The sequence below is a fragment of the Aptenodytes forsteri genome, unplaced genomic scaffold (genome assembly GCF_000699145.1).
Source record: "Aptenodytes forsteri isolate BGI_AS27 unplaced genomic scaffold, ASM69914v1 Scaffold249, whole genome shotgun sequence".
Classification (NCBI taxonomy): Eukaryota; Metazoa; Chordata; class Aves; order Sphenisciformes; family Spheniscidae; genus Aptenodytes; species Aptenodytes forsteri.
The window spans coordinates 215701-229848 of record NW_008796188.1 but is presented as its reverse complement, the minus strand read 5'-3'; the positions used below and the strand labels follow the sequence as shown (position 1 = coordinate 229848).

Genomic DNA, 14148 nt, shown 5'->3' with positions numbered 1-14148 from the left:
GCTGGCTCATGTTTAGCCGGCTGTCGACCAACACCCCCAGGTCCTTCTCTGCTGGGCAGCTTTCCAGCCACTCTTCCCCAAGCCTGTAGCGCTGCATGGGGTTGTTGTGGCCGAAGTGCAGGACCCGGCACTTGGCGTGATCTATGCTTGGTCAGATTTGAAATGCTGGAGAGGATGCACAGGCCATGGCACGTCTTGGAGTTTGTGAAATAAAAGCACAGATTCTAAATATAACTTTTTTTTTTTTGGGTCGGGGGAAGGAAAGGCAGTCCCATTACTTTGTAAACATGTGCTGGCAGGCAGATAAATGGTACTGGTTTTAATTTTTAGTAAGCAATATGCAGCTGCAGATATCTTATTTTGTCACATAAAGTGGCTGGGGATGTTATAGCTGGTCCTCATTCTCTGAATGTAATTTCTGTGGGTTCATATTTAAACTTGGAATCTGTAGCTGTATAATTTCTGTGTATGTTTATATTTCTTGATCCACCTTCCCTCTCCCCACAAATGAAGCGATCAAGATTTTGATTACAAAACAGGTCCTGTTTGTGTGTGGCTGTGTAAAGTGTGTCCGTTTCCAGTGCTTGAGGAATTGATGTTAAAGTTAACTTCCCTGTGAGGTGCGTTAGGTCTCTTCTTAGTGATTTGAACACTTATGGAGAAACTCTGAAGAAACCCTGTAGGCTAAATCCAATTAGTGCATGATTCTCTCTCTCCTGCCTTTTTACTTCCTATCGATCTGGTAGCCAAGGCCTTCTGGGGGTTGATCTTGGTTCTCTTGGTTTTTGTGGCTGCGAGCAAGTCATAACTTCTCTGCCTCTGCTTGAGAATATCAAATGCTTAAATTTGTTAAATATTTAGCTGCTCTGCAGAGGGAGGAAATGAGAGAAATAGTGTTGGCTATGGAAAGAAAAGCTTTTACCTAGGTACTCTGTTGTGTCCAGTTCAGAAATGTTGCTGACAGCTGGCTTTTGGATGGACCGGCATCCCTTACTTGAAATATTTTTACCTTTTGAAGCAACTATCATATATATTCATGGCTGCAGTAGAGAGTCCTTAGCTGTGACCATATGTGAAGGCAAAAGATTTAGACTTTGGCAATTCTCATCAGTGTTACTGGACTGTGATGAGAAATATGTTAGTAGACTAGAGATAATTAGAGCTTGTTTTCATTTTGCTATAGCTTCACCTATTCAACTTCCCTGGCTGCATGCAATCTGGCAGCATGTTAAGCAGTCATCTGTCAGACTATGATTACATTCCCTTGGTATTATCGTTAGCTGAATTAACCTGGCAGCTGGGCACTCTTTGGTAACAATGTGCAGCAGTTAACTTTGCCATGGGAGGACCTACATCTCCAACAGGTACCTCTGGAGAAGGTCCGAAACCTTGCTGACTGCAGGGTGAGGTTGTGGAGCTGCTTTGCAGGGTATGCTGCTCAGATGGTTCCTCTTGTTAATTGGTGTTGCTTAATACAGGAAGAAGATTCTCTGAAGGACCACTAGTATTTTGATTACCCTGGGCAATGAATTAAAGGTGTGCCATATTATTTATATAAATACATATACCCTTACTTGTGCGTGTTTACACACATACTACACAAAGAAACATTTTTCTGGTAAGAAGTTAGACTCCAAACAGAGCTCTCTAGCTCTCCGATTAACCCTAGGGCTAAGGAGCTTATCTGAAATTTGAAAAAACAAAACTTTCTGACATTCATTTTCTTTGCCTTAGTTATAACTTGCTCTTAACTATATTTCAGATCTGAAATGTCAGTGTGACAGCTGTTCACCTTTGTATATAATTTATTGGGAAAGGAAAAGAAAGAATTTGCTTGCTATCTGGTGCTCACCCATTTCTGTTTTTTGCCCAGTGCTCACAGACTGCAACTTCTATGCCAAGTGCAATAAATATTTCTGTCCCGTAACTACATAGAGGCTGTATAGACCGTTCAAAAATTGCTTGCAATTTGTGTGTGGTTTATCGCACTTCCAAGGAATGTTCTGGGTTTGGAGCATATAAATCAACATTAGTTAACCATATCATCCAACAGTGTAAATACTACTCTGATGCTACAATCTTTGGTTTATCCAAGAAAAGAAATCTTAGATCAACTTCAGCTGGTCATTAAACCTCGCCATAGCTCCCTGCTGCCCTGGAAAGGGGCAATTTACTTTTCCCTACCCACGCTTTTTCCGTACGCATATCTACCACCTCTACTGTGGTAGCTTTGGGCTTGTATGGCTCTGTAGAGAGCTAATACAATTGGAAGCAAAAAATACTACTGCTAAAAAAAATTTATAGGGTTAGCATTGAGCTGGATCAGCTCCCTGGTTGGCTTGATGTGACATAGCGACATGAATGCCTGGGGCAGCAGGAGGAAGGCAGTGGGCAGTAGGGGTAAGGTCACTTTTGAACCACAGTGGGACCTTCATCAATTTAAGCTGATTGCTTTTAAGGCTACAGTTTCGCAGTCATTTACTGGAGATTCTTTAGCATTACGAACGTTGGCGGTGCTGTTATCTTTCACCTAATGCTTGACTCTTAATAATCTTGTGACTGCCAAATGGAAATAAATCCTGATCTGGATGAGGATTGAGGAAGGTGTCTTGAAACAAAAGGGGCACTCCTCTTTAGTGCTGTCCCTGAGGCCTCACTGTTGTACGAATGATACTTCTGAGGAAGGAACTTTACACTTGCAGGGCACCGATGGAGGTAAGATAGCAGTCACTTTCTTTCTGAAAGACAGCCCTACAAAAGCTGTGTTTCTAGGGAATCGTCTTCCTTTTCAAGCCCTGTCCAGATCTCTGTGATGTCCAGCTCATAGTAAAGCTGTGCAACTTCATGGTGAACTGCAGACTGGTTTTGCTTACTCTTTGTTGCAGTTCAAAGCATCCTCTTGCTCAAGCTAAAGCTCCTTTTATTTGATAAATATTATATTTTTCTAAACTGTTCCTGCAGATAAGCCCTTTTTTCACATCCATGTTAAATGCTGTTTTTTCTGCTGAGGCTTTAAATTCAGCTCATTCAATGGCTTGTGCCATTGTCTAACATTAAGATTGCTGAATACTTATTATAACGCTCTTCCCTCTTCTTCCCCCCACCCCCCCTCCGACTTCAACAGATGTTTAGCCATTTGGACTAAAGTTTTTGATATTTTGTGCCTGGAGCTGTAAATTTCAACAAAACTGAAAAGCGTTTTCTCAGACCTGAAAAGAAAATGCTAGTACTGAACTCGTTTTTCTTTTTAAAGAACACTCTAGTGTCTCCATGCATTGAAACACAATCTTGACTTTCAGCAGGGAAGTGATTTTTATGACTTAGGTGGCACATTAGTTGTTGTAGAGGCCGCTGAAAGAGCAGATTCCGTATGTACATGTCATTGTTACTGTTTAATAACAGGTATAGAAATGTTTGGTGTTACAGATCACATTCCTTTGAGAGATTGAAATGGAACCCAATTTCTCCATCCTCTCCTGTTACCATCAATAAGTATGTTAAATCAGACTTTTCCAAGGTGATTTCTATTTCCTGGTAATCATCTTAACTTGTGCTCTGACCTCTTGGGATCAATTGGTTTCAGTGCTCTGTATTTTTGAAGTACAGCTCACTATTTAAAAGTGAAGTATTAACAAAACACAAGATGAACATTCAAATTAGCAGATACTCAGATATTATTTTCTTGGATTCTGCCTGTGAAGTGGAGGCTTGTCTTTTAAGGTATCTTAAAAATTAATACATTAATGTTCTTGAAGTACTCAGATACTATAAGAGAAGAATAATAATGGAAAGGATCTCATCCAGTCTGTTCTTAAAATAGGATAATTTTAATGAAAAATCAGTGTCAGGCATGTCTAACCCGTAACTGAGGTGACAGAAATGCCAGAACCTCTCAAGGCAGCCTATTCCACTGCTTGGAGCATCTTTACTGTCAAAATTTTTCAAGTGTTTATTCTCAGTCTTGCAGCAGTTCATTATATATTGTTTATTTATTTTATGGTTTTGGACGAGGCTTTTACATACTTGTCTGTTCGTGTTTCTCTTCAGTATTCTCAAGGCTACATCTCAGGTTCTTAAACCATTTCTCATAGTCATAACCTCGATCACCAATCATTGTTGTTTTTCTTCCCTTGGTCATTCTTCACTGCTTAGAAGTGTGGTGACCAAAACAGGGGATGGTAACTGAGGTGCTAATCAATTCCAGATCAATGGGCAGGTTTTGTCTGTGCCTTGGTGTATGTGCCTGTTTATAATCCTCAATATGATGATTTTTTTTTTTGTTTTGCAACATGCAGTTAATTATTCCTACCCCAATGTGGAAAGTTGTGCATCAAATTACATTATTTTTAAATGAATATAATCCTGCCTGTCAGTGTATTTGTAGATCTTGGCATCGTAATGTGCAGATTTAATAGGTGCATTCTGTTCCATCTTCTAGGCTATTAATGAAAGCACCACATACCAGTAAATCCAGGATGGATCCTTTCTTGTGCTTTAAAGTTTGTGGGGTTTTTTTTCCATCCACTTCTCTTCTACCTTTAACTTCATTCAGCCTGTGTTTTTCCTACATGTTTATGAAGATGTATAAGACCTACTTATATCTTAATGAAAGTCTAAATCTACCTCTATTGCTTTATTTGTTTTCTCAAACCCTCTGTGTGTGACCTCCTACTCTTTCCTAGAGGGAAGTTGTCTCAGTCTGATCTAATAAATTCCTTCTGGCTATTTCTTGTATCCTTGTTTTCTTCTACCTACTTAAAAAGACATTGTGCCAGAATTTTCCAGGAATTAAGTTATTGTGATAGGTCTATACCACACAATCGGAAAATAGTTGAGGTTGAAAGGAATCCCTCGAGATTTAGTCCAATCCCGTGGCTTCCTTCCTTTTCCTTTTATAACATTATGGATGACACTCACTTTCTTTCCCTCAGCGTCTCACTCATCCTGTCCAAGTTCTCAGGGACTTTGAGATGATTTCACCCGCTCTGAGTGCTCTTGGGTGAAGTTCATGCCCAGGTAATCTGCAAATACCTAATACTCCCGTGGGCTGTCTCTTGTTCTTTTCCTACTCCTATTTCCTATTCTTGCCCATTTGTCACTGATATTAACATTAGCTGCCACATAACACACGAAGTCTTCATTCATGTAAAGAAGTATTTAGCAGTTTGAACTCAGCATTTTCTGTTGTTAGCTTTTCTTCTTTATGGAGAAGTGGACCAATGCTTTCCTGGGTCTTCTCCGCCTAACGTTGATTATAAAATGAAGCTCACTCCTCACTCTGAAGCACATGGTTCCCTGTGGCCAGTGGGGCTGAACCTGGTCACTTAACTCTTCCTCCATATATCTAAAAAGACCTCTGTGTCACTTTCTTTGGGGAGGACAGCTAAGAAGTATCTAACATCTGTCTTTTCTCTCACCTTCTTAAAACCATAGAGATTGACTGCAGACCGCCCAAGCATCCCCCATATTATAGAGACTTGAAGGAAGTGAAGAAATTAATAATGTGAGGAGAGGTCATGTGTGGCTGGATAAATAGTTGAGGGAACAATAGTAGGAATAGCTGGTCCACGCTCACAGTGGAGGAGGGTCACAGAGTTCTCTGCTGTTCAGTGTGTTCATGAATGACTGGGGAAAGGAAGCTGTTGAAATGAATCTGAACTGAAGACTGAATTGCAGTTGGGATCTGATGGATGCACCCATGAGTGCTGTGGAAGCTGGCCCACTTCATTGCGAGGCCACTCTCAATTCTCTTTGAAAGATTATTGCAATCAGGAGAAGTTCCCGAGGACTGGAAGAAAGCAAGTGTCCCCCCTATCTCCAAGAAGGGCAAGCAGGAGAAGCCAGGTACTACAGGCCTGTCCGCCTCACCCTCAGTCTCTGGAAAGGTGATGGAGCAACTAATTATGGAGACCATTTCCAGACAAATGAAGGACGAGAAGTTGATCAGGAGCGGTCAGCACGGATTTATGAAGTAGAAATTGTGTTTAACCAACCTGATAGCATTCTACAATGAGATGACTAGCTCATAGGATGAGGGGAGAGCTGTGGATGTTTATCTCAAATGTAATACGGTTCTCAACACTGTCTCCCATAACAGTCTTGTAGAAAAACTGATGAAAGACGGACTAGGTAAGCAGGCAGCACGGTGGACTGAAAACCGGCTCAACTGCTGGGCTCGAAGAGTTGTGACCAGCGGCACAAAGCCCATATGGAGGCTAGTCACTGGTGGTGTTTAACCTCTTCATTAATGACCTGGATGATGGGACGGAGTGCACCCTTAGCAGGTCTGCAGATGACACAAAACTGGGAGGAGTGGCTGATGCACTGAGCAACCTGCTTTAGGTGAACCTGCTTTGCACAGCAGGGTTGGACCAGATGATCCCCAGAGGTCCCTTCCAACCTCAACTGTTCTGTGGTTCTGCAGAAGGATTTTCCAAGGCTGAGTGACTCAGCAATAAAACAACAATGAAACCTCATGTTGATCAGTGAAAAACGGTGTGCATGAAAATCACAGCTTGTAAGATGCTAGCTGTGCTCATTTTTCACTTGAGCAAAATTTTGGGCCTATAGTAGATCTACGAAAACAATTGCTCAAAGGCTCAGTAGGGGTCAGTCAATTCCTACTTGAATTTGGTAATTATTAATAAGAATTAAATAAAACCCCACAAAATAGAACATAATTATGCCACTGTGTAAATCTGTAGTTTGTTCACGTATTGACTTGCTGGATGCAGTCTTGGCCTTTGTATCAGAAAGGATGCAGTGAAGCTGGAAAAACTGTGGAGGAGGGCATCAGGATGGTCGCATCAGAAAAGCTTCTGTACATAGTGTGAATTGGCTTGAAGATCTTCAGCCTTGGAAAGAGACCAGTGGGAGGGATATGAGAGAGAGGGCTTCAAAAGTCCTCATGGCCAGGAAACAAAAATGTTCTCCCTTTCAAAACAGGAACGTGGAAATGTGAAGTGAAGGTCGCAGATGGCAGGCTTGGAAGGAGGGGACGGGGCTTTACACCAAATGTGCTGCAAGGAATTTCTGCATTTCTGTGTTGATGGCCATAGTCATCACCAGATACTGAGAGGACTCTTGCTCTCACTTCATATGGCTGCAGTTGTGGTGTTAGTTAGCAGGCATCGTCACCACCGCTGGGCAACCACAGTTTTTCCTCTATCTGGAAAAACAGGCCTTGAGACATCCCAGTGACCCTGTTAAGTTGATACTTGTTTACTCTGTAATGCTCTGTGGGTAAGTGTTCCATAAGGCGTTTACAAATTACATCATGTTGACTTTCTAAGCAGACAGAAATGATCCAGCTTTATTCAAAAAAAAGTAGAAAATGCTGATGAGATTTATGGCTATTAACATCCAGGTGGGGTATGACTGTAAACATCAGCTGCTGTGTTCAGCAATCCATCCACCAGCTCTGCATAATCTTTGTCTTAAATTAGCTACATTTTTGTAGCTCCTCTGTTAAGAGGCAGAGGCATTTACTCTTTTTTTTTTTTTTTTTGCTGCAGTGATGACTTCTTTTAAAGATTGGTTTGTTTTGTATATATTCTTATCAAAATCCCTTTTCCTGAGAGTCATGATTTTGTTTGTGTAGCCAAAGGCATTCCGTTGGAAGCTTCTCTAAAGCTGATTTATTTTCATTTTTATCACATTCCATCAGAAACTGATAAATGTCCTGCCATTGCCATAAATCTAGTTATTGCCTCCTTATATATGCACGCATTAAACTTCTCACAGCCAAACAAGATACGATGAGAAAGCTATTTTCAAAGATCTAGGAAGAATTTACTGACTTGGTTGTCTTCTCTTTACAGTGGCAAATGATTTGATAGATCACGAAAACTGGCTATTGAGAGTCCACTTAAAATAAAAATTTCTGTTTCAGGTGTAGCTCTTTGCCTGTCTCAGCTTTGGATTAAAAGCAGAAACAAGTTACTTCAGTCTTGCTACTTGTCAGTAGCACGTAAATCCTACAGGAAGATTAACTGGAGGCAGTGATGTAGGCTGGAATAATGCTGAGCTTACAGGACGAGAGGAGGGGGAAATTCCACCCAACTATATTTTTGGGGAAATTTTGTCTGTGTGGCAGGTGAAGTCTGGGAACCCTGATCTTACTCTAACCAGCTTGAAGATTAATGTGCAAAGATAAGCATCTCTCCCTGATGTATTCAGGATCGGTACTTTACTATCGATGCAGATTCCCGATAGGTGCATCTGAGTGATACAATCACACCAGAATGCTTTGATTTTAATTAAAAGGGGAATTACACTCCCAAGTAGAAAATCCCTATTATACTAAAACATTTCTTCTGATCTTTCAAAAAAAAGTGAATAGTGAGAGGTGAACAAATAAACTTTATCTTGTCTTTGGGTAAGTGACATTCTGGTTCAAAATAGTGTTTGACTTCTCTTGGTAACACTAGTAACTCTCCCATTCTTACCAGTTTTTATGATTTTTCCCTGATATTTTGTGTATAATGTTTGCCATATTGGTGTATTTTAGTTCCTGTTAACATACCTAGTCAGCCTCTAACTGTATGTCATTAAATTGCATAATTAAGTATCATGTTACAGGAATGACCTTTGATTTGGAGTCCTAATGGTAAACTTAACGAGTTAGAGATGTCTGCGCTGCTAATAATTTGTGTTTATAAGATTCTCATAATAGTATTGACATTTGGGCTGCGTTGGTGAAATCAGCAAAGGGAAGATAAACTTAATCAAAATTCCTGTGTGGTGCATAGGATCCCACTGTGATTTGAAACATAACATTTGTAGTTTGTCATCACCTGTCTATTTTAATAAAGTCCTGCTTGTGTTTAAAACTTTAATTTTAGCCAGGTGAAGGTAGCTATACAGGGAAGTCTCTACTGGAGTAGCTTGTGGCAATTTTATTTGAAGAGGAACTGATTGCTTTGGTTTCAGGAATGTTCTTCCACCTGACTGAGACCCAGCTCTCAATGTTGCCCATTCAGTGGCAACCAAGTCTTGCAGCAGATGATCAGTAATGTCCTTGATGTTCAGATGTGGGGGAGCACACGTGTGTTGTTACTTGCTAAAGACTGAGCATGGACTACTCAACACTGGTTGAGCTTGTCAGGGTAAGGTTTGGTAGTTGTCAAGTTGTCTCTGGGAACCTGCTGTGTCCCAGAGCTGGTATTTTTGCTCTGGAGGGGTGAGTAGCTAATGGCATGGTACAGCTGAGGACTTCAGCAGGCAGCTGAAGCAGTGGCCTACCTTTGACCAGCCTTCTTTCTTTCTTTCCTTCTTTCTTCCTGCAACAGCTTCTGTCCTTTATTTTTATTATTTATTAGATAAGAGATGATGCTTTCTCATGATAAGCAAGTTTGAACAGGAAGAGGGTGAAAATCCTAGGAGGCTTTCTAAGCAAATTTGTCCAAAGGCTGTCTTGTTTCACCAGAGTCATCCAGCTGTAATGACGCCGGTTTGCCCTTTGCTTTCCATATGTTCCCACTATGGGAGATGAGACTTCAGGTGCAGTGTGTTACAGCCTTAGCCCTTTGCTAAGGCTGTGTGAGCTCATGCAGAGGGCTTTTCAAGAAACTCAATTTTTTTGGGCTGTAGAAGAGAAGCTTCTAGTGGGTATAACTAGGTTGTACCTCCTTCTAGGAGAGAGATTGTGAATTGCAGGAAAACTAGGAGGAAAAAAAAAAAATAGGACCAGGCTGTTCTTCGTGTTTTTTTTTAAAAGCATACTAGAGAAAAATGATACTCTCCAGTACAATTTTCCTGCCTCTTTCAGGATGGTCCCAGGCCTGTTTGTGTACATGTGCCCTGACTTGCCGGTAGCCTTTTGATAGCCTCTCTTGCTTGAGCACAGTGGAGCTGTCTGAGCATCAGTTTGCTTGGGATTTCCCTTCAAAGCATCACTCATCATCGAAATCCTGCTTTGTGCTGTTTGGCTACATAAGTGATCATGTTCCTCCGTGAAACACGTTAACAATACCTTTCGTGACATTGATTTGACAGGAATAGCTTTTAATTTATCTATGCCTCATTCGTTCCTGTGTGAAATTTGTCTTTACTGACAGTATATGTTGTTTATGTTTTTGACTCGTAGATGCCTGAAAGTTGACTAATGAATTCTTCTTAGCTAGATCTCTTGATTTTTGTAGTGAATTTTTTGTCTGCGGAGAAGCCCAGAAAAATCTTTCAGCTTTATTACTGTGTTTATTCAATGCAGCACTGTTGCTCTCTGGGGTTTTGGTAAGGATCAGACGCTCCTCATAGCAATGCTCTCCTGAAACTTCATTTTGGTGGATGAACCACCTGAAAGAGAGAGAGAGCAGTGCATGTGGATAATAGAAATTATTTTGTATTGAGCAATTATTCAGACTGAAATTAATTGTTTATCTCTGTAATATTCGGGAGTAAATGAAATCACAGTTGAGTATCGGTAAGTTAATAAAGGAGAAAAGTACTTGTTCTTTCAAGGCAGAACATTGCTGTGAGGTCTGTGCAGCTGTGAGGACTCTGTTGTATGGGGTGAACCTACCACGTAGCTGAGACAAGCCAGAAACTAGGAGGGAAGTCATTCTGTGGGTGTCCCATGGGTGACAAATAACTTGATGTGCCCAAGCTTGTTAACCTTTTGATGATGGTAGAAACTGAACTCGAGTCCTCTCAGTCTGAGCTCTGTGCCATCAATTTGCTACTTTTTTGGTTTTTGCTTTTAATGTGTATCTTAAGCACTGCAGGACTCTTGTTGGTTGGTTTGCATCCTTAAAAAAGTCGAAACTGCAAGAATGTAGTATAAAAGGAATGCATTATGAATGTCATCTACAGCATGGAGCAGTTTCCACTAATTAATGTGTTGCTTTTTACCTCAAACAATTAATACTTCAAGATTTCTAAGGTTTTAGATAAATTTTCTAGAAAAAAAAGATATGTTTTTTTAATCTTCAAATATAGTGATATCTTGTGTTCCTCGCTTGTTGTCCGGAGCACATGTGTAGGGATTTTGTGCAGCAGTCAGATAGAGCAAGAGAAAAGGAGAAGGTGCTACTGAATTCCCTACCTCTGTAATTAAATGCCTGTGTTCAGAGTCTAGATTTTTGTCGAGGCAGATTCTAAATGTGCTGTTTTCCCATAGGCTACAGTGGCTTCCTCAAGGTCTCTTTCCTTGGGATGTCTTCACCGGTCTGGTCGGTGAGGATGACAGTGACATGAGTTATTACTCTAGAGGAAGGGCAGTAGATGCAGGAGTCTGTCAACTTGTTGGTGCCGTGTATGGCCAAGATGGTCTAAAACATGAGGACATCTTGAGTATGAGTATGTAGGCTGAGTGTTTTGCTATCTGCACATCTTTCTTTTCTGTGGGCAAAGTGAAGAGATATAGTGAGGAACTAATACTTTTTATTGAGCTTGAAATTGTGTAGGAAGAAATAAATTACTGAAATACCTGCTGTGTCCTAAGTGTTGAAAATAAATTTGTTTATTCGTAGTTTTGTGTTTACTCTTTGGTCTTCAATATCAACTGGAAAACAGAAAAAGGAGGTCTGCTGGAAATACAAAGATCTAGACAAAATAAATTATATATTTCTCTCTTCTATTTCCTCACCACTTTGTGACCAGACAATATCTAAACTCGCTCTGCTCCTGAATCTGTCTTGTACATGTCTTTTAAATTGGGCAGTCCATAGCTCCTGTGTCTTTTCTTCTCTAGGTAACTTCTATTTTCCTTTGCTGTTTTTGTAGTTAGATGCCTCTTCTATGAAACTGTGGCTTTCTACTTCTTTGAGGCTTTCCCTGAGTCTGGTGCTCAGTGTTTAAAACCTGGTGCTGATACATGATCTCTGCTCTCCTATTTCAGGGTTTTCCAACACCAGCCCCTCTGGATTGCTCCCAGGAAAAAGGTTTTGTCTTGATGCAGTTACTTTTTCTGTCTGGCTAGATCTTGTCTAAATGCTGATAGTCCCATTAAACGAATAAAACAAACTCCATCGTAGACACGTGCTGGTACCACGACCTCTCTTAGCATAGTATAAGGCACAGCATGAAATATTCAGGCATAAGGATATTCAGACAATTGATAAAATACGTCTGGGGCTCACAGGCTGTATATCAAAAATGAATCCTTCAGGGAAACCTTTCTTGTTCACACTTGGGAACCTCTATCAGGGGTTGTGTGCACACTTAGGAAACTTGTGCCCGTTGCTGACTGGGATGTGCCCAGCATTAGCTTGCATCCATTGTACACTCTGTTTCCCTAGAGGAGAGAATTTAAATGCCCATGCTCATGCACAGTGATCAAAGTCCTGTTATTTGAATAAATTAGAATTTTTCAGGTCTTTCTAGTTACAGGTCAAGCTTTTTGGGCTGATGGTTCTATTGGTTCTTAGAAGCCTTTTTCAGTTTTCTCAATGTTTGTTCTATAAACTTGGAATCAGAACTAGATGTGTTACACGGGACTCATTAAAGCCCAGTACAGGGGTAAAAAGTTAGGCGTTACTACATGATATTCCTTGTTTTCCCTTTCAAGAATCAGATTAATGTGTTTGATCTATGTCTACGCTGGGAGCTCACTGTCAGTTGAGTAACTGAGGGTCTAATGCTTCATTTTCCTTACATACCTGAAAATTAAACTCAGTTGAAACTTTTCTGTGAAGGAAGGCTACCTTTGTAGGCACTGTGTGTCCCTCTAGGAGAAGAGAGAAATGAACCAGATGCAGTACATGCTTGTCCTAAATTGCTAGTGCATCTTTGCTTGGTGTTCAGGGCGTATAGTGATGTAAGAAAAAGTATCTGCAGCCCCACATTACCTGGGGATGATCAGCATCCCTGGGACCTACTCTTGCGTTTTGTTGAACTGAAAACACGTTCATATGTTTACCAAGTGATCTCTGTTGCTTTGTACTACTAACCAGAAGTTACAATTCAGGCTTTCAGTCCTTAGCTATTAACTTAGCATGCCTAATGCATGGGAGAGCATTTGTGCTGTTCTACGGGTTGTTTTTCCTGGCCGTTGCCAGATCATTGGAATGACTCTGATCCAGTCTGGCAATTCTGTGTTTGAATTTCACTGATAAAGGCACCGAGCAGAGCTAAGGCTAATGCACATCTCTGCCAGATCCCTGTAAAAGCACCCCTACTGTAAGCAGCAATTCCCGCTTTACTATATTGCTGTTTCCACTGTAAGCCTGCTTTCTAAACTTGTTCTCTCTTGTTCTAGGCTGCAAGCATGTGAAAGGCATTCTCTTGTACGGACCTCCAGGCTGTGGTAAAACACTTATGGCGAGACAGATTGGCAAGATGCTGAATGCCAGAGAACCAAAGGTGGTCAATGGTCCAGAAATCCTCAATAAATATGTGGGCGAATCTGAGGCCAACATCCGCAAGCTGTTTGCTGATGCAGAAGAAGAACAAAGAAGGGTAATGCAAACATAGATAAACAGCATGGTCAGTATGAATGTGCCTAAAGAATGACTGGAAAGGAGGTTTATAATCAGAAAATTGCTGCTTGCATTAAAAGACTGAGTCACTGCTTAGCTTGTGATTATAGTTATTCCTTGCAAGTCACTGAATATTAGTGTTCTACAGATTCACACAATGTCAGTTGAAAAAATGATTTTAGAACCTGAAAAGGTAGCTGGTCTTCTAGCTAGCTATGCTGAAGATGGACAGTTTGTTTAAATTCCATGTAGAGTTATTTTAAAGTAATACAGTGGGGTCCATCCTATTTGGGCTATGCTTTGTATTATGTGGTGTGTCACCCGCTCAGAAAGTGCTTAAAAGTAGGATTGCAAAAATTTTGCTCTTTTTTTTTCTCTTTTTTTTTTTTTTTTTTTTTTTTTTTTTTTTTTTTTTTTTTTTTTTTTTTTTTTTTTTTTTTTTTTTTTTTTTTTTTTTTTTTTTTTTTTTTTTTTTTTTTTTTTTTTTTTTTTTTTTTTTTTTTTTTTTTTTTTTTTTTTTTTTTTTTTTTTTTTTTTTTTTTTTTTTTTTTTTTTTTTTTTTTTTTTTTTTTTTTTTTTTTTTTTTTTTTTTTGTGGGGGAGATATAATTAATCTATTTGGATTTTTGCTCCTAAATACATACGTGGCATATAACACAGGATGAATTTCAAATAAGCTTTCACGGTTTCAGGTTTTTGGGTTAGAGGCTTATTAGTATAAGTATATTATA

General features: G+C 40.0%; 1 protein-coding gene across 3 annotated transcripts in view; it reads left to right on the top strand.

Moving 5' to 3' along the window:
* Positions 1 to 14148, top strand: part of NSF (N-ethylmaleimide sensitive factor, vesicle fusing ATPase) — a 70784-nt gene that overhangs the window by 22090 nt on the left and 34546 nt on the right. For all 3 annotated transcript variants that reach the window (XM_019474287.1, XM_009287853.2, XM_009287854.2), the window contains exon 8: positions 13199 to 13398. In XM_019474287.1, coding sequence (XP_019329832.1) covers positions 13199 to 13398 — 200 coding nt within the window. The remainder of the gene's footprint in view (positions 1 to 13198; positions 13399 to 14148) is intronic.